This window comes from Hyla sarda, chromosome 1, assembly GCF_029499605.1.
Source record: "Hyla sarda isolate aHylSar1 chromosome 1, aHylSar1.hap1, whole genome shotgun sequence".
Classification (NCBI taxonomy): Eukaryota; Metazoa; Chordata; class Amphibia; order Anura; family Hylidae; genus Hyla; species Hyla sarda.
In genome coordinates, this window is record NC_079189.1 from 245,851,652 (window position 1) to 245,873,164 (window position 21,513).

A 21,513-nucleotide genomic window follows, 5' to 3' on the forward strand; every position below is an offset into this window, starting at 1 on the left:
TGTGTGTCTCATTGCCTTAACAGCTATCTAGCAATGTCAGCAGTTTGAAGCGAAGATTGCAGCTTACAGATTCAGTTTAACCACTTAAGGACACAGGGCATACAGGTATTCCCTGGTTCCCAGACCGGGACACCCCCGATCCCCCTGAAGAGATAGGAGTGAAGTGGCAGGGGTGCCACCCCTACTATCCCTGCTATTGGTCGGTCAGAAGCGACCGACCAATAGCAGATCGTGGGAGGGGAGTTAAAGTTTGGTTCCCAGAACTGTGCTGGGACCGGCACCGGAGGTCCCTTACCAGAGGCCATCCTCCTCTCTGCAGTGGCAATACTGCTTTCTGTGGCGATCCTCTGTGTGCGGAGGCTGCGGCGTTCCTTCAACTGATGGGTGACTTGTTGCCTAGCAACATCTGAAGGGCCACAGTTTACAGTGGTCTCTAAGCTGTAGACCTCCAGATTTAGCAAAACTACAACTCCCAGCATGCTGAGACAGCCGTTTGCTGTTTGGGCATGCTGGGATTAGTAGTTTTGCAAGATTTAGAGTAGTACAGTTTGTAGAACACTGTGCATTGGGCTCTAAACTGTGGCCCTCAAGATCTTGCAAAACTACAACTCCCATCATGCCCACACAGCAGTTGGCTGTCTGGGCATGCTGGAATTTGTAGTTCTGCACCATGTGAAGGGCCACATTTTGGAGATCACTGTGTGGTTGTTTCTAAACCGTGATTCTCCAGATGGGAGGTACAATCTACAACTCCCAGCATGCACAAACAGCAAACGGCTGTCTCAGCATGCTGGGAGATGTAGTTGTGTGCCTCCAGCTGTTGCATAACTACATCTCCCAGCATGCCCTTTGGTGATCAGTACATGCTGGGAGTTGTAGTTTTGCAAGAGCTGGAGGCTTCTGGTTTGAAAATACTGAGTTAGGTAACAGAACCTCAATGTTTTCCAACCAGTGTGCCTCCAGCTGTTGCAAAAGTACAACTCCCAGCATGCACAGTCTGTCAGTGCATGGAGGGAGTTGTAGTTTTGAAACAGCACGAGGTTTGCCCCCCCCCCACATGTGCATATACAGGGTACATTCATAGGGGCGAGGGTTTACAGTGAGTTTCCTGCTTCAAGTTTGAGCTGCGGCACATTTTCCGCCACAGCTCAAACTCCTAGCGGGAAACTCACCGTAAACCCCTACCAGTGCAAATGTACCCCAAAAATACTACACTACACAAAATAAAGGGTAAAACACTACATATACACCCCCTTACGCTGTCTCCCCCCCCCCCAATAAAATTAGAAATGTCTCGTATGGCAGTGTTTCCAAAACGGAGCCCCCAGCCCAGCTGCTGCAAAACAACAACTTCCAGCAGCCACTGACTGTCCAGGCATGATGGGAGTTTAGCAACAGCTGGAGGCACCCTGTTGGGGAATTACTGGCGTAGAATATTTTTGGTAGCGGAGGCAATCCCTAATTTAGGCCTCAAATGCGCATGGTGCTCTCTCACTTCGGAGCCCTGTCATATTTCAGGGAAATAGTTTAGGGCCACATATGGGGTATTTCCATACTCGGGAGCCATTGCGTTACAAATTTTGGGGGCTTTTTCTCCTTTTACCCCATATGAAAAGGAAAAGTTGGGATCTACACCAGCCTGTTAGTATAAAAAACAAAAACATTTTTACACCAACATGCTGGTGTTGCCCCATACTTTTCATTTTCACAAAAGGTCAAAGGAAAAAAAAGACCCTCAAAATTTGTAACACAATTTCTCTTGAGTACAGAAACACCCCATATGTGGGCGTAAAATGCTCTGCGGACACACAACAAGGCCAAGAAGTGAGAGCGCACCATGTACATTTGAGGCTTAAATTGGTGATTTGCACAGGGGTGGCTGATTTTACAATGGTTCTGACATAAATGCAAAACAATGAATACCCACATGTGACCCCATTTTGGAAACTATACCCCTCACGGAATGTAACAATGGGTAGAGTGAGCCTTAACACCCCACAGGTGATGGGAAAATGAAAAATTTTTACAAAAATGCTAGTGTTACCCAAAATTTTTGATTTTCACAAGGGAAAATAGGAAAAAAAAGCCCCCCAAAATTAGTAACCCCATTTCTTCTGAGTAAGGGAATACCCCATATGTGGATGTAAAGTGCTCTGCGGGTGCACTACAATGTTCAGAAGAGAAGGAGTGCCATTGGGCTTTTGGAGAGAAAATTTGTCCGGAATTGAAGGCCGAGTGTGTTTACAAAGCCCCCATGGTGCCAGAACAATGCACCCCCCCCCACATGTGACCCCATTTTGGAAACTACACCCCTCACGTAATGTAATTAGAGGTTCAGTGAGCATTTATGCCCCACTGGTGTCTGAAAGATTCTTGGAACAGTGGTTCGTGAAAAAGAAAAATGTAATTTTTCATTTGTACAGCTTACTGTTGGAAGGATCTGTTAAACCCCAGTGGGGTGTAAATGCTCACTGCACCACTTATTCAATGTGGAGGGGTTCCATGTTCTGGCACCATGGGGGCTTTGTAAATGCCCCTGACTTCCATTCCAAACAAATTCTCTCTTCAAAAGCACAATAGCGCTCCTTCTCTTCTGAGCATTGTAGTGCACCCGCAGAGCACTTTACATCCACATATGGGGTATTTCCATACTCAGAATAAATTGGGTTACAAATTTTGTGAGGCTTTTTCTTCTATTATCCCTTGTAAAAATGTAAAATTTTGGGGAAAAAACTGCATTTTAATTAAAAAAAATTTCATTTACACATCCGACTTTAACAAAAAGTCGTCAACCACCTGTGGGGTGGTAAGGCTCACTGTACCCCTTGTTACGTTCCTTGAGAGGTGTAGTTTCCAAAATAGTTTGCCATGTGGGTTTTTTTCTGTTTTGGCACCATAGGGGTTTCCTAAATGCGACATGCCCCCCAAAAAATTTGCTTCCAAAAGCCAAATGTGGCTCCTTCTCTTCTGAGCATTGTAGTTCACCCGCAGAGCATTTTATGTCCTCACATGGGGTACTTCCATATTCCGAAGAAATGGGGTCACAAATTTTGGGGGGCATTTTCTCCCATTACCCTTTGCAAAAATGGTAAATTTGGGAAAAAAAGCTGCACTCTAGGGAGAAAAAATTACATTTACACATCTGACTTTAAAAAAAAGTTGTCAAACACCTGTGGGGTGTTAAGGCTTACTGGACCCCTTGTTACGTTCCTTGAGGGGTGTAGTTTTCAAAATAGTATGCCATGTTTCCTAAATGCGACATGCCCCCCAAAAACCATTTCAGCAAAATTCAGTCTCCAAAAAATGTGCAAAATATGCAAAAAATGATCTGGTCCTTAAGGTCATAAGGGGCTGTGTCCTTAAGGGGTTAATATAGATCTACCCAATAGTAACATAGTAACACGGTTTGTAAGGTTGAAAAAAGACAAGAGTCCATTGAGTTGAACCTAAAAACCTAATGTGTTAATCCAGAGGAAGGTAAAAAAAAACAAACAAACATGATGCTGATGCCAATTGCCCCAAGACAGAGGGAAAATTCCTTCCCGACCCCATCCAGGCCCCCCTTTGAACTTGTTTATCTTGTCAGACCTCACTACACATGTGGCAGAGAGTTCCATCGTCTCACTGCTCTTACAATAAAGAATCTCTGTCCGTGATGATGGTGAAACCTTCCTTCCTCTGTTTGAGTTGATTGTGGCTCACAAAGCACAAAAGTACAAAAATCTGTCAAACTCACTGAAGGCAGTGGGTGTGACGGACTTTAGTCTAGGGTGCATGGGGACTGTGACACTGAAATGCAGTAACACTTTAAGATACTATGGGGGGGGGGGGGGGGATTTATCAAAACCTGTCCAAAGGAAAAGTTGCGTCAGATTGCTGCTTTCCTTTTTAACAAGGCCTCTGCAAAATTAAAGAAGTGATCTGATTGGTTGCTATGGGCTATGGGCTTTTCCTCTGGACAGGTTTTGATGAATCTCCCCCTATGTATTTTAAAGCATTATAAAAGTAAATACTGATCTAAGCTCCCTAGGGAAACAAAAAAGTAAAGATAATTTTAATAAAGTTTAACAATGCCCCTCCCAAAAAACTTTATTTAATTGTTTTTTTTTTATATACTTTCCTATAAACAGAGAAATACATATCTGGTACCAAAGCAGTTGTAACAACCCACAGCATAAATGTCGTAATTTTTATTAAAACTGTAAAAAAAAAAAAAAAAAAGAAATCCAAGGTAAAATGCTGTATTTTTTCATTTCCCCCCTAAACAAACAGTAATAAAAGCTACCTCTGCAAGTGGGTATGTCATCATCAGAGCAAGTGGCTGAATTACTTGTTTTGCAGGGTAAAGGATCCTAGAAAAGCAATTATATTGATAATCAGCATTGTCATAAAAAAAAATTTGACACATCGTAGATGAGTGTTCAGACCCTAACCGATCTCTAGATAGAGCCAAGAGACGTTCACCTTACGTCGGCTTTAAACCACGTAACTAAGACAGTAATATAATGCAAGTCTATGGAACCATTTTGGTCCCATAGACAGAGATTATGGAGAGAAATGCTAAGCATGCATTCTGTCACTACTCATTCTTGCAATTGGTTAGGTCTGAACCTAAACATTTCTTCATTAAACAGAGTACTGTTTGTTACGGTTTAGTTCTTAATGTTAATCACTTTCAATCATCAACCAAATATTTAAAACAAGCTGTATTCAAAACCATTTCAAACCACGCTTTTGAGTCCCACAAAGTAAAAGTAGTTAGGAAAAACAAAGAGGGGCTGTTCCCTGGTGCAATAATTTGGGGATCTATCTCAACCAACCCCCAGTACACTGACCGTTTGGAGTTAAGCAGGTAATAGGTGGAACTCTATAGTAGGCATAAACAAATCCACTATGGTCGCTCCTCACGATATTATCCTTTATCCCCTTGCAGTGGGCAGGGAATACAAGATCTGTAGCAGGCACCAACCAGGAGCTGGTTGTAGGAATCCCCAGACCTGCTAATGGCTATACCATGTGCTTCACAAATACTACCAGTCGGTTATGACTAGTTAAAAGGTATTTATTGAAACTGTCAGAATTAGGAATGAAGTATGCAATACATCTGGTACTCTTTAAGAGTGTCATCTGAGTGGTTTACATTTTTTTTAAGAATTAAGCATAGCCTATGGGCAATAAATGCCTTTGCATGCCTATAGAGGGGCATCTGACTTAAGTATACCTTGGGAAATCCTTCCAACATGTGCAGGTAGAAAACAGCCTTAGGTTGAGGCTACACTATGACTATGTAGGAAGTTGTGTAGATCTTTCATTCTCATTTCAGTATTATCTTAACAGCTCCCTGGCTCCTTCCTCTCTACTGAGATGACACATCATGTCTCTGCTGTAACATGGCTGAGTCTTGTCTCTGCAGTATAGCCCCACCCCTTGAGTGATGTCTGAGAGATCCATCCATTTCTCTCCAATGCTGCCCGCTTTTTGTCTAATAACTAACTCACTGAGACCCAGTGCAATCAACAACTTTTTACATGTCAGATCGATTTGCCAAAACATGCTTTTAATTACAGTAACACTTTAAAGTAGTAGTCTACTGGAAAGTAACTTTAGTCCATTGTGCCCGGGCTGCAAAAAAAAGAAAAGAAAAAGAAAACAAACTTTAACTCGCCTTCCTCCCTTAGCACCGCTATAGCTGATCAGTCCTCCTGTCTTCTACCGTATGCACGGATCGTCACACTGGGCTCAGTCTATAGACTGAGCGCAGTGTGACAATCCGTGCACATGGAAGAAGGAAGAAAACCTAACAGCTGTAGCGGTGCTACAGGGAAGCGGAGGAAGGTGAGTTAAAGTTTGTTTTCTTTTTTTTTTGCAGCCTGGGCACAATGGAATAAAGTTACTTTTCAGTATACTACTCCTTTAACTCTTTTCCTGCTGGGCAGGAGATATACAATATTCAATATATACCACCTGCCCAGCCAAAGCTGTACCTGCGGCTGTACAACTAAACAATGTACAGAGCAGGGATTCCCATCCTACGGACGGGAGAGCCACTCCAGTACAGTATACTGCACTTGTCTTGGAGCTAAATGGCAATGTTGTGAGATTACCTTAATACCATGGATAGCTTTTTGTGAACTGGTATTTCCTGTTTGATTTTTCTTTTTTTGACCACAAATCCCATAATTCCTGTAGCATAGTCTAATAAAAAAAATTCTGCAATACCCCTTTAACTGAGGCAAGTGCAGTTCTTTAAATGTCATTCTTGGTCTATTTGTGACCGCTTAATACGTTTTGAATAAGTTTTTGCTGCGCTCTTGGGATACTTTTGGTAGGCCAACCACTCTTGGGAAGGTTTACCACTGTGCAAAATTTTCTCCATATGCCAACAATGGATCTTTCCATTGTTCACTGGAGTCCTAAAGCTTTAGAAATGGTTTTGTAACCATTTATAGACTGATAGATATCAATTACTTTGGTAATCTGTTTCTGAATTTCTTTGGACCGCTGTATCATATCTTGCTGTTTTGAGACCTTTTGGCCTATTTTTCTTTGTCAGACAGGTTCTATTTAAATGATCAGTAATCTGGTCTGGGTGTGGCTAGTAAAATTCGACTTAGCTTTCCAAACAATTAACAAAATTCATGATTAAACAAGGGGAGGCAGTTACTTTTTCACTTATGACTACGAAGGTTTGGATGACATCACTTGAAAACTGAATTTGCTTTTAACTTTAATATTGTCTTGTGTAATATAAAAAATTGTCTGATCTGAAACATTTAAGGCGTTACTGTCATTAGTAAGAAAATTTATATAAATTCTCAAGTCAGCATAGTAATGTGCCCTAAACCTGTTTGCATAATAATGTGCATGTTTTTTATATGTAAAATAACTTTCGATCTATGTTTTACTCACTCACATTTCTGGCAATACTCCTGGAGGCTGGGGACATTTCTTCAGGAGTATAACAAACTTCCTCCTTTCCTGCTCTCTACCTCTCCCTAGTCATGAGGTCTGCACAAACATATTTACATTTGCAAAGCTTTGTGCCCAAATTGCATGCTTTATATAGCTTTAAAGCAGTCATGTGGAACCTAATGTGTTACAAGTACACAAGAAATACATCCATTTTGTGTAAAAAAATTAACATTTTTACATTTGCAAAGGTTTGTGCTTAAAGTGCATGCTTTATATAAACCCAAAGCAGCCATGTGGAACCTCTTTTATGCACATATACAATAAATATGTTCATAAAATGACCAAAGATAAATATTTTTGTATATAAAAAATTATTTAGCATCTTGTATTCCTTGTCCATGTGCATGAAAATGCTCCTCTTCCGAAAAGGATACAAGCTGTCTGGATCTTGTCTGGATCTCAGAGGGGGTTCAGCTTACATTGGTGAAAGCTGGCTAATACACTGCACTAAGGAGGTAGCAGAGCAGCCCCCTCTTAGCAAACAGGTCCAGATTTCTAGTTGCTAGGACCAAAATGACTAGGATGCCAGGGTATGTTTGCAAAATTATAGAGACACAGTCCATAGTGGCCATTTAAAAAAAAAAAAAAACTTTTTCACATCTTCAGCAATCATACTTTTTATAAATTATATAAGGAAAATGTTAAGTTTTAAGGAACTATTAGATAAAGAAAAAGTTGTTTCTAATAACAGTAAACACTTCAAGTTTGACAAATGTGCCACAAATATTAGAGGGGGCAAATACTTTATCACAGCACTGTGTGTATAAGGCTGGGTTCACACACACACACACACACACACACACACACACACTAAGTAAAATAACAAAAAGAAATGGATGTGAAATAGGTATCAAAATCTACTAATGCCCTAAATTAAATTATGGAAATGTGGTTGTCAGGGCACAAACAGTTTTAAAAAAAGGCAGTAATTCCAACTTTGATTTAGTCCAATGAAATTCATGATATGCATTGAATGAGTTCTTACTTATTTACTGAGTGTAGGGAAAAAACTGTCAATGAGTGGAGTTGAATGTAAGGGGCGAAGTACTCAGGTCTGCTCTGACAACTTATTCTCCTGTTGCATCTGTGCACATGTACATAGAAACACTTAGCAACTGATGTCATTGGTTTTCATTTAATTTATTTATGTTTAAAAAAAACATTTTGGTTACATTATAAATACATTTCATTTACAACACTATGAACTATATATTGTATTGATTAGTAATAGTAAGTAAAATTATACATCTTACCAAATACACAAGATGTTCCTTATATCTTAATTCCTTTTTAGTATTTAAGGTTGCTGAAAATATGTCAGGTCTTATCCAGGAAACTGTTATCTCACTGCCCCTTCTAGTAATAGTGATTTTCCAGTGGTCAGGAGGGTCCAACTTTACTAATGAATTGAAATAAAAGAAAAATAAAGTTGAAAACTACAGGGGACTGGCAAATATATTAACATTATTAAGTCTATAATATTTATCTATAAGATTTAAAAATAATCCTCTGGAGTTTACACCAAAACAATACATAGTAGTAGATTACATGTGAGCTGGTCATGCACAACGTTTTGATTTCAAACAATTAGACATAAATAGAAGATAATTGTTACAAGACACCACTGATGTCAACATGGTCAGCCGAATAAGTCAGGTATATGGGGGTATCCTCACTTTCCCTTGATATCTTTCAAAAGGGTTATCCAGTGTTTTCTTAAAAAACTGATATGGTGTTGTTGTGGCAGGGTGAAAAAGAAAACAACTATACTTACCTAGCTCCTGTCCCTCACTGGTCTGATGCAGCTCCAATTCACCTGAATCTTCCCTCTTCTTCCTGCTTCCGAGATGACCGCTTGTTGCAGTGACAGCAGGTCCTGAGGGCTAGTCACAGAAACAGGAAGAAGAACAGGGGACCAAACAAATGTGAAAAGGAACTGTGGGGGATTGTGGCTGCGTAAGTATATTGTTGTTGTTTTTTTTTTTTTTTCTCCAATTCACACCCCCTCCCCAGTCCCAGTACCATATTATTTAAAATTCTGAATAACTCCTTTGATGAGTGCAGACAGATAAAGTTTTTACCTCCATAACAATAGAACTGAGCTCTGACCCTTTGTGATAAAGGCTTCCTAATAATCTCTTGATACTGGGGCTATCTTTAATGGCAGGTGGGTACTAGGTGGTGAAAGTTTTTGGACAAGTGCCCCTTTTGCCTGAGAATATTTCTGGTACTTCAGACAGTTTGTTATTACCCAGCTAACAGACAATTTTTCTTCACAGTCCTGCAAATCTAACATGCCTTAAAGCCACACAATCATTTTAGTATACATTCATAATATGGATCCAAAAATGGGGTTTTACGGATTAAATGCTATCAGTATGTTATCATTATTCTTTTAGTATTGCGTCTACAGGGTGGGCCATTTATATGGATACACCTTAATAAAATGGGAATGGTTGGTGATATTACCTTCCTGTTTGTGGCACATTAGTATATGTGAGGAGGGAAACTTTTCAATATGGGTGGTGACCATGGTGGCCATTTTGAAGTTGGCCATTTTGAATCCAACTTTTGTTTTTTCAATGGGAAGAGGATCATGTGACACATCAAACTTATTGGGAATTTCAAAAGAAAAGCAATGATGTGCTTGGTTTTAACGTAACTTTATTCTTTCATGAGTTATTTACAAGTTTCTGACCACTTATAAAATGTGTTTAATGTTCTGCCCATTGTGTTGGATTGTCAATGCAACCCTCTTCTCCCACTCTTCACACACTGATAGCAACACCGCAGGAGAAATGCTAGCACAGGCTTCCAGTATCCGTAGTTTCACGTGCTGCACATCTCGTATCTTCACAGCATAGACAATTGCCTTCAGATGACCCCAAAGATAAAAGTCTAAGGGGGTCAGATCGGGAGACCTTGGGGGCCATTCAACTGGCCCACGACGACCAATCCACTTTCCAGGAAACTGTTCATCTAGGAATGCTCGGACCTGACAGCCATATGTGGTGGTGCACCATCTTGCTGGAAAAACTCCGGGAACGTGCCAGCTTCAGTGCATAAAGAGGGAAACACATCATCATGTAGGAATTTCCCATATCCAGTGGCCTTGAGGTTTCCATTGATGAAGAATGGCCCCACTATCTTTGTACCCCATATACCACACCATACCATCAATTTTTGTGTTCCAACAGTCTTGGAGGGATCTATCCAATGTGGGTTAGTGTCAGACCAATAGCGGTGGTTTTGTTTGTTAACTTCACCATTCACATAAAAGTTTGCCTCATCACTGAACAAAATCTTCTGCGTTAACTGTGGGTCCTGTTTCAATTTTTGTTTTGCCCATTCTGCAGCACCTGAAACTACGGATACTGGAAGCCTGTGCTAGCATTTCTCCTGCGGTGTTGCTATCAGTGTGTGAAGAGCGGGAGAAGAGGGTTGCATTGACAATCCAACACAATGGGCAGCACATTGAACACATTTTATAAGTGGTCAGAAACTTGTAAATAACTCATGAAAGAATAAAGTTATGTTAAAACCAAGCGCATCATTGTTTTTCTTGTGAAATTCCCAATAAGTTTGATGTGTCACATGACCCTCTTCCTATTGAAAAAACAAAAGTTGGATTCAAAATGGCTGACTTCAAAATGGCCGCCATGGTCACCACCCATCTTGAAAAATTTCCCCCCTCACATACTAATGTGCCACAAACAGGAAGTTAATATCACCAACCATTCCCATTTTATTAAGGTGTATCCATATAAATGGCCCACCCTGTATATTTCTGTACAGTAAATACCAATGGGCTTTCTTCTAGGTGGGAAACTAAACTAGAGTTGAAAAATGACTGCAATAGAGGTGAAATACTGATAATATATGGTTAAAATATGGAACATGGAAGAATCCATCCATATTTTATCCATTCTCCATAGACTTAAATTAGGATTTTCTATTTGCAAAACGGATCGAAGTTGCATTTTTATGTTATAAGCCCATGTGAATAGCCCTATAGATTAACATTACGGTCTGCAAAATGCAATGTAATGCGGATGCAGAATATACTTGCGTGAAATTCCCCCAAAGCACATGGAAACTAGAGCAACTAAATTCATCATTCATTAAAAAAGTGTTAAATGGAAAATGTTTTTGATGTGTGTCTCTTTTATGCTAAATATGAGCAGAGGCATCATCCCCGTAGACCTGGTATTGTTGTGACTAATACTACATTTTTCTTCAGCCTGAATATGCTGAATTATACTTTCTTTTTATCATCGAACTGGAATGCATAAAGTTTAAAGGAAATGATGAAGTGGGGAAATCCCATTTATAAGAACTATACATTCTTTTGATATAACTGTTTATTTTTAAGATTTCCAGACCACATAGACATTACTAGATAAATGTAATACATATAAATAAGAAGAAATAAATTGAATATACTTATGAGTAATATAGTAACATGGTTCATAAGGTGAAAAAAAGACCAGAGTCCATAAAGTTCAACCTATCCTCCTATCCCGAATTTTGTGTCCCTACTGAGATAATCTAGAGGAAGGCAAAAAAAAAAAACCTCATACTAGAGGTAGAGATTCCTTCCCGACTCCAAATATGGCAGTCAGAATAAATCCCTAGTTTAACGTTCTGTCCCTATAAATCTAGTATCCATAACCTGTAATGGTATTACTCTCCAGAAAGGAAACCAGGACCTTGTTGTACTCGTTTTACTGAGTTTACTATTACCACCTCCTCCGGAAGAGAGTTCCACAGTCTCACCGCTCTTACAGTTAAGAGCCCCCGTCTGTGCTGTTGTAGAAACCTTCTTTCATCTAAACGTAGAGGATGCCCCCTTGTTATACAGTAGATACAGTCCTGGGTATCTCTGTACGGTCTCCTGATATATTTATACATAGTTATTAGGTTACCCCTAAGCCTTCTTTAGTTTATAAACTAAACTAGCTGAGCACCCGGCGTTTCCCGGTTTTTCCTTCCTAATCCTTGATGGGGAGGAAAATGAACAGAGGAAGCTTTTCACTTCATATCGCATCCTCATATATTGTTGTCATATCCCAACCCCATATCCCGTCCTCATACCCCGACCTTCTATCCCGACCTCCTAACAACTCCTTCTATCCCGACCTCCTAACTCGACCGCCTATCTCTGCCTCATATCCTGACCTCCTATCCCGACCATCCCATCCTCCTATCTCGACCTCCTATCCCGACCCGTAATACGTGTACCAGTTATTGAAATATCTCCAGCCGTACGGAAGTTATGTGGGAACATACATTTCCCATTGATTTGCATGGGACTTTAAACAAAAACCCCGACCCTCACAAATGGGGGTAGTTAAGGGTTAAATTAACTATCCTATATTTTAAGTGGACATATAAGTAACATGTGACCAAGTATTAACGAAATATCTCCAGCCATTTGGAAGTTATGCAGTAACATATATTTCCCATAGACTTGCATGGGACTTTGAACAAAAACTTTGCCCTGGCAAATGGGGGTGAGTAAGGGTTAAATTACCAATCCTATGTGTTGTTGACATATAAGTAACATGTGTGCCAAGTTTCAAGTTAATATCATTAGCCATTTGGACGTGATTGTGGAACATACACACACACACACACACACACACACACATTGAGTTTTATATATATATAGATAACCCTAATTCTGATAATCTTTCTGAGTACTGTAGTCCTCCCATTCCCCGTATTACTCTGGTTGCCCATCTTTGAACCCTCTCCAGCTCCACTATATCTTTCTTGTACACTGGTGCCCAGTACTGTACACAGTATTCCATGTGTGGTCTGACTAGTGATTTGTACAGCGGTAGAATTATTTCCTTGTCATGGGCATCTATGCCCCTATTGTTGCACCCCATGATTTTACTTTCCTTGGCAGTAGCTGCCTGACACTGGTTGCTACAATTAAATTTAACTCCCCATCTTTATGGTCCCACACAGTAATAATGCCCCAAATAGTAGTAGCCCCCCCCCCCCCCCATATAACAATGGTTTCACCTTGATTGCACATGGTGGGGTACGATGTGAATTCACTAGTAAATCAGGTAGAGAAAAGCTGGCCTGCACAAAACCAAACGTCTGCATAAAACGCACCATTCAAGTGGGACAGTGACTAGTGACCAAATACTTCTTTCTCCTAAAGCCAAAAGTGCATTCCAAAGAGCTGTACTCCTGCAACATCCCAAAGGATTTGACTTGTACAGATATGTCTTAGAAATAAAGTAAACCGGAGGATGTGGCCTGCATGGGGAGCTGAGCAGATGTGCTGCTGCCGAGCTCCCGCTTACCCTGGGACATATCCTGCTTTTATTCCCCCCCTGACCCTCGGGACAGCTTACCGGAGGGTGCCTCTTAACTCCGGGGACGGCGGTGACTCCAGCGGTGCGGCTTGTGGTCCACTCCGGAGCCGGTGGTGGGACCTGCTGTGATGGATGCCTGGCTGCTGAGGAGCGTGAGTGGCGATGGTGCCGGGACACAGGCGGCCTCTGTGGAGGAGCGGTGAGGTCCAGAGCTGCGGTGTGGAGCCCTGGGGGGTCCCGGTGGCTCCTTAAGTCCCGGGAGGCCCCTGCGTTTTCTAGACGGAGGACCGCCATTACTGGCCTTTGTGGGTGGGGCCGGACGCAGGCCTGGTCGCCAAGGCAAACCCGCTCTGTGTGCTGCAGGGAGAGGGAACTGGGAGCCCTGCACCTCTCCTGGCTGCTTGTGACACGAGGTGACTGAGGGCTGCATCTCCTCTGATTGGGACTGTGAGTATCTGAACCATTTATCTTCTACATCTGGCCCTGGGTCTGTGCATCTATTTCTCCCCTCACTGCTTGCTGGGACTTGTGGTGGGCTGTGGATAGGGCCTCTGACACTGCTGGTGCTCCTTTCACTGCCTTTGTGCTGGACTGTGTTCCTGTCTGCTAGTGCTCTGCTGCCCTCAGGGGTGTCCCCTCTGCTGCTGCCTTCCTCGTGGTGGGACTTTCTGCTATCTTACAGGGAGAGGGTGCTCTGGAATCTGTGACTGAGCTTCCCCCTGTGGATGCCTTACATTGCTCATACTCGTCCGGTGGGTGCCTGTGTCTCACCATGGGAGGTTCCAGGGGCAAATCCAAGCGCAATAAGTCAGGAGTTGGAGTGTTTCTTCCTGCTATGGACGATGATGCTTCTTCAGATGGAGCTTGGAGAAGGATAAAAAAAAACACAGGGGGCGCTCCCTGATAAGAGGTATCTGCTGATGTGCGCCCTTCACCACACCACAGTGAGATACCCACCTTGTGAGGCGGTGAACTTAATGGTACGGCAGTAAGCACGGGCTGGATCAATGGTTTTTAGTTGGCTGCTGCGCTCCTACCGGTATCGGGCCCCAATAATGGGGGCCGATGGTAATGGTAGACAGATGAGACGTAAAAAACGTAAAAAACGGAGGCGCTGCACAACAAGAACATGAAGAGAGGACTCGAGCAGCACAGGACAATAAAATGTTTTATTGGTATAACGGGGACAACGCGTTTCGGCATGAATTCATGCCTTCCTCAGGTCCACTTACAGTGCCCAAGTAGATTCTGGTAGTACTGTAGAGCTGGTCAGGGGTCCTGTGTGCGTCTGTGCTGCCGCGGGTCTCGGACCGGCTTCCTTGATTTTGGTAGGTATGTGATTTCACATTGTGCGTTATCTTCTTTCTGCTTTAATCTAGTCTGCTTGAATGTGCCTCCTTCCTTTCATGTGACCCTCTTGGACTTGATTGTGGATAAGCTGACTTCCTTCCTTACTGACTCTGTTCTTTTTATAGGAGACTTCCATGTGGTTCCTGACCCCCGGCTCGATCGCACCAGTGCTGTGGACCCTGGATCCTCTGCATTAGCTTCTTGGTGGCTGGGGTTGGGCCTTACTGACCTTTGGAGATGGAAGTACCCAGAGGACTCTGTCTTCTCTTATTACTCCTCGGTACATCGAACCTTCTCCCGCATCGACCTCGCTTTTGCTTCGGCTGACCTACTGCCTGCAGTTAGTGAGGTGTGCTATACTAGTAGAGAGATCTCAGATCATTCTGCCTTAATAGTTACCCTGTCCCTAGGTCCTAGGCCCTCCTCATGGTTGTGGAGAATGCATCCCGGGTGGCTTCAGGCGTAAGAAATTTCGTCTGCCTTGGAGACTGCTCACTCTGACTCCTGCAATGGGATGCTTACAAAGCCATGGTTAGGGGAGCATTTATGGTGGGGGTAGCGGCCAAGAGGACCTTATTGGGTGCACAGGAGCGGGCACTGCAGTCAGAAATATGAGTTCTTGAAGCGGCGGAGGTGAGGGACCCTACTCCGGAGGCTGAGAGGGGGGTGGGCTAGGGCTCAGAGGTCACTTTTGATTATCCAGAAAGATCGGGTTCATTTGAAACTGGCAGCGAGGGAGGCAGCCATATTTGAATTTGGGGATAAGAATGGTAAACTTTTGGCCTACCTCTCTAGGGAAAGCCGCCCTGTGGCTTCCATACCCAGTATACGCGCGTGGGATGGGTCCCTTAGCTCTGACCTGTCAGTCATCAATGAGGTATTCCGGTCTTTCTATAGCTCCTTGTACTCCCCTTCCTCTGGGGAGGCCCCTGAGACTATACTGTCCTTCTTGACAGACCTTCCCCTTGTCCCACTGATCCAGCTCCAGTTCTCTGGTTTGGAGGGGCCGCTGACGCCTGAGGAGGTGTCCAGGGTTACCATCTGGAAAGACTCCGGGACTTGATAGCTTGGTGGGGGACTGGTTCAGGCTGAACGAGGAGAAACCGATCCCCATTTTGCTTAAATTATATACGGTGGCCTTTGAGTCTGGGGCCCTACCTGACTCTATGCGAGAGGCTCTGATTGTAGTATTACTTAAGCGTGGTAAGGATCCGACCCTGCCGGATTCTTACCGCTCCATTTCCCTCCTCAATGTGGATATCAAAATTCTAGCGAAAGTCCTGGCGAACAGGCTCCAGGGGGTCATTTCCTCTGTAGTTCACCCTGACCAGACTGGGTTCATGCCTGGGAGGGCGACTGATGTTAATGTGAAAATACTCCAGTTTAACATTTCCGCAGCCGAAGAGAATGGATCCCCTGGTTATGTGGTTAGCCTTGATGTTTATAAGGCCTTTGATTCAGTTGAGTGGCGCTATATTTGCTACTCGAACTCGATTAAGGGGATCACTAGGGGTTCCCTGACCGAGAAGATATCTTTGTAAGCAGACGATACCTTAGTGTACTTGGCTGATGTTGGGGACTCCCTGGATGCTTTATTTTGTCTGTTGGAGAGGTTTGGGGAGGTCTCGGGTCTGCGGGTTAACTTGGCTAAATCATCAATAATGTCCTTGTCCCGTGCTGCGGTTCTGCCCTCTGTACTTCCTAATGGGTTACAGGTAGTGTCCAACTTTAAATACCTGGGAGTGGAGGTGTCCCCTAACAACTCTGAGTTTATGTCCCTTAATTTAGATCCTCTACTCAATAATACGCTTACTCGCTTACGAGCGTGGGACTCCTTGCCCTTGTCATTAACTGGTAGGGTTAACATTTTTAAGATCATCTTTCCACCCAAATTCCTCTACCTCTTTCACTTATCCCCTATTATTCCTCCCAAAGGCTTTTTTACCAAACTTAACAGGGCTCTGAGATCCTTCTATTGGCAGAATTAGGTTGGGACAGGCTCTGCTCCAGGTGCCTAAGCAGCGGGGGGGGGGGGGGGGGGGGGCACTAGCTGCCCCTAATATGCATAATTATTTTCTAGCTTCACAGCTGGTGTACGCGACCTGGTGGATCGACCTGGACCTTTCCAATGCCTTCACGGCTTTGGCGGGGGCTATCCTGGGTTTCTATGAGACACTGACTAACACGCTGTACAGGTATGTTCCCTCTCTCTTCTTACCGACCACTGTTAAGATGGTGGCTGCGTTCTCGTCGGTGGTGTCTCGGCGCTTCCCTCAGCCGGTTATTTCTCCGAGAGCACCCCTGTGGGGTAATCCACATTTGGAGCACCTATGGGATTGGAGGCAGCCGGCTTTTGGAGCTTGCAGGGAATCAGATTTGCCATGCACCTGTTTGGAGAGGACAGTGTCTTCCCTTCATTTGCTGAGTTTAGAGAGCGTTTTAATGTCCCTCAGGATGCCCACTTCCGGTATCTTCAGTTGTGACATGCGGTCTCTGCGCAGTTTGGTTCCCTGGAAGTTACCCCTGTATTTAATGAATTGGAACTGTTCCTGGGGGACCACCAACCTGGCGATGCCTCTTACTCAGAGTTATGCATTGCTGCAGTCAGTGGGTCCGGACCCGTTTGCTGTGGCACAGTTGAAGTGGGTTGAGGATGTTCCCAGTCTTTCAGAAGATTTGTGGAGGGAGGTTGTCAAAACATATTACTCTACGGTAGTTAGTGCTCGGGATATGCTTATTCAGTCCAGGTTCATCCTCCGCTTATACTTAACGCCAGTTAGGCTACATCGGATGGGAGTCTCGGGGTCAGAGATCTGTTTCAGGTGTGGGAGTGAGAGGGGCACCTTCTTACAAGCGGTGGGGACTTGCTCCTGCGTTGTGCCCTTTTGGAGGGAGGTTATGACGTTCTTGTCAGACAACTTAGAATTCCCCTTTGTTTTAATGCCAGAGGTATGTTTGTTGGGGGTTATTACTGGGTTGGTGACGGGCTCTTACAGGCGCATTCTGGTCCTCTGCTTTTTGTTCTGTGCCTGTTTCCGTATAAGTTGTAGTGATGGCCTGGAAGGATGTATCCTCACCCCCTCTGGCCCTCTAGCCCTAGTTAATAAATATGTCCCTTTGTATCATGCCCTCTATGTTAGTAGGAAATGTCCGAAAAAAATTTGACAAGGTCTTGGCCATGGTTGTTGCTGGATGTCTCTACTGATCCTCCAGTTCGGGGGGGCCCTCTCAGTCATAGAATGTCCTACTGGGAATCTAGGAACTCCTAGGGTAGGTTTGGATGTGTGTGAGTGCATGGTGTTGTCTATATGTGTTGTAGTTCTGGATGGGCCTCCCTTCCCTCGATTGCTCATATTCGTTCCAGTTTTGTATTAATGTTCCTGTGGCATGACTATGTTGGGAGAGGAGGGGGAGGGTCTGTTGAATTGTTTTCTGTCTGTTGTTAAAGTTGCTTAAAATACACAATAAAAATATGTTTTAAAAAAAGAAATAAAGTAAACTCTGACTTTGAAGGTTTTTTTCCCCTTGTGAAATGAACATTGTGGATTCACAGGGGGATGTAGGATTGCACAACTTTTGTGTAGTCAAACTCGATGTGTATATTACCAATATGCAGTAAAAACTAGATGTGAATAAGGTGACCATACATATAACAAAACTACACATGTTAAAGTAGACATAACAGTCACCAGCAGATCAAAAAAACTGAAATCATTGGGTTGTCTGCTTTTTCAAAAATGTGGTCTAGGGGTACACTTACTATTCAAGGTGCGTTATCATTGTATTTTACTTTTTTACTTTTTAACATTTTCTAGTTTAAAAACAGATTTTTCATCTGCCCAGAATTGGGACTTTGTGAAGCTGTAGGTATGTAGACACATGTATAAGTGGCATGGACTCTTATGTTGAACCTACATTTTTATATGGTTTGGGTCCCACTTTTAGCCATATATATTAACTGTTCATTTTTTTTATGAACAATTTACACTTTGATACAAAATTACACCAAGGTTCCTATGTGCATAAAGGGGTAAGTGGCATTATGACAATGTACCAGGTATCTATTAAAAAATGTTACTCACTAGGTCATACAGATTCTTTACATGTCTTTTTATGTGTCTAGCATTTGTAAATTCTCCATTCTGCTGCTCACTCCTTTTGACATGCACTGCTCCGGAAGAGGCATGTCCCAGGCAAGCACTGAGCCCGTCCTCACCCAACATACATTAATCTCCTCCCTTAGTCTGCTGTGCTGTGCTCTGTACCCATGCTCCTTCCTGTTTTCATGCTGTAGTCTGATAAACAGAACAGGAGTTAGCACAGAGGAGTGCTTGTCTCACCCTCACTTCCCAGACTTTGTTCCAGCCTGTGCTTCAGGATGGACAAAAATAATGATGCCACAGGATTATGTTCTGGGTAGTATGGGGAGTCATGATTTTTATTAGCCTTGATTTCTTTAAGATAAGCTTTTGTACATCATAGTACTTAAAGGGATACTCCGGCCCTAAGACTTCTTATCCCCTATCCACACTGTCATTCCCCCTTCCCATAGGTTTGCTTTGAGGGGGCAGAGCGTGCCATCACATGGGGGCAGAGCTGTGACATCAAGATACTCTGGCCCCGTGATCGTGATTCATCAGACCCGGAGTGATGTTCGCTCAGGAGGTTGATGATCGAGGGGTGCTGCATGAAAGATTGCGGGGGTCCCCAGCAGCTGGACCCCCCGATTAGGCATCTTATCCCCTATCCTTTGGATAGGGGATAAAATATCTTAGAGCAGGAGTACCCCTTTAAAAGTTGGTATTTCGCATACCAAATTTATGCCATAGTTATTTTATGTTTTTTTTCTATACTTTTTACTGTTTACCTTAAAAAATACTAAAATGTTATTGTGCTGATCTTCATGTGTATGAGGATACCAAATATGCTCATATTTATAATTTTTTGGACTATAAAAGGAAAATTATTAATTTCACAAACAGCTTTCTATTGTCAATTACTGTATTCTTTATTTATAGATCCATTAGGGGAGTGCACATTTTATACATTTATTTTTACATGCAATGTAATGTCATAGTTCGGTGGGGCGTGGAGCAATAAATGCTCTGCCACATAAATACCAGTATTATAAATAGTGTATGAGGATAGGCAAATAACAATTGCTGCACAATCTCCATGCCTGCACTTCTTCTGTTCCTGTTGCTGGTTCCACATTCTGCTTCCCTTTTCAATATAAAGGACTCCAAAAATAAACTTTCATCAAATGAAACTTAATGAGGTTCTCTACTCAATGCACCGAAGTTTCATGTTCATAGAAAATGCAGAGAAAAGGTGGTACTCACCTGCTTTATCTAAAATAAGTGTAATTTGTTTAGATGTGTAGTTATGACCTTTTTCTTCTGCTATAACTTCTATAGAAATGTTCTCCCTCATGTGTACAACTTCATTACTCAAACTGATGTAAGTTAGATTTCCTGTATTGAAATATGAACATTCCGTTTCGTCTCTATGGAGGCTGAATAAGAGAAGACATGTAAAATAAAATGCAATATCAGCAAATAGTCATAATATGAAAAGCAATGGCAGGGAAAGTGAATTACAGTGATAATATAGTGTCTAGGGGTGAGATGTATTAAGTTATGTTCACACTATGGAATTTCCGTGCATGGAATTTTGCTGTATAAAATAGTAATGAATGGACCTTTGGCAGAACCATTCACATTGTGAAATTTTCTGCCGCTGAAATTAGTCTGCCGAAAGATTGAACATGTTCATTCTTTCGGCAGAATTACGTGCAGCTGCACTATTGTCAATGCTGATGGTGCACGTCCATGCCATAGTTATCTGGTTACTGTTCTTCCAGGAAGTCTTCCAAATTTTGCAATGCTTTCCTTTTCACACTTAATACAACCGAGAGAGAAACATTGCAAAATTTGGAAGACCTCCTTCAGTAAAGGCAGTTCTACCTAAATCTAAAGTGTTTCCCCAACTGTCCCTATGCACAGCAATTGATGTTTTCACCAAACTAGTAACAGAGGAGTTTAAAAAGATTTTAACTAAAAGGTCTAATGACAGTAGAAACAAAGAAGGGCACTCCAGGAGATTCAAAACTGGGATCATGTAGTAATCAAACAAGCAGATAAGGGGGGGGACACAGTAATCTGGCCAAAGATATCATACGAGGAGGCCTTCCGCCAACTTAAAGATAAAGACACCTACATAAAATTGACACATAATCCAGTAGAGATATACCAAAGAGAATTAAAGGGGTTCTCCACCATAATGTGATTTTAGTACGTACCTGGCAGACAGAAATGGACATGCTTAGGAAGGATCTGCGCTTGTCTTGGGGCTAATTGGCTATGTTGTGAGATTACCTTAACACTGTGGCTAGCTTTTTGTGAACTAGTATTTCCTGTTTGACTTTTCTTGTTTTGACTACAAATCCCATAATTCCATTTCCTCCCTCCAGCCACCCCAACCAATGAAACCTAAATGAGCTGCATCCATTCAAAGACCTTTGGTATTCAATCAGGGTGCCTCCAGCTGTTGCATTAGTTGCAGATTGCTCTCTCCACAGATTGCTGGGAAAAACAGTCATTTTGTATGCTGTTAAAAATAAATATTGGGGTTAAAATCACAGAAGAATTGTGAGAAAACCGTCACACACAGGTACAGACACTATATTATGAACTACACTAACTTTACAGCCCCTGTAGCATAGTCAAATAAAAAAAAAATCCTGGAATGCCCCTTTAAATCTGATTTTGGAGCAGGCATTTGAGAAGGGCGTTTATATATATATATATATATATATATATATATATATATATATATATATATATAAATAAAAAAA

At 42.5% G+C, this 21,513-nt stretch overlaps 1 protein-coding gene across 4 annotated transcripts in view; it reads right to left on the reverse strand.

The window, feature by feature from the left end:
- The window catches only part of LOC130304895 (leukemia inhibitory factor receptor-like), a 137,330-nt gene that overhangs the window by 76,689 nt on the left and 39,128 nt on the right, over nucleotides 1-21,513 (reverse strand). For all 4 annotated transcript variants that reach the window (XR_008854637.1, XM_056551963.1, XM_056551962.1 and 1 more), the window contains exons 3-5: nucleotides 20,000-20,172; nucleotides 8,226-8,371; nucleotides 4,286-4,352 (exon numbers count right to left, since the gene is read on the reverse strand). Coding sequence is in view for 3 of the 4 variants with exons in the window: in XM_056551963.1 (XP_056407938.1) it covers nucleotides 4,286-4,352; nucleotides 8,226-8,371; nucleotides 20,000-20,172 (386 nt within the window). In the remaining variant the exon portion in view is untranslated. The remainder of the gene's footprint in view (nucleotides 1-4,285; nucleotides 4,353-8,225; nucleotides 8,372-19,999; nucleotides 20,173-21,513) is intronic.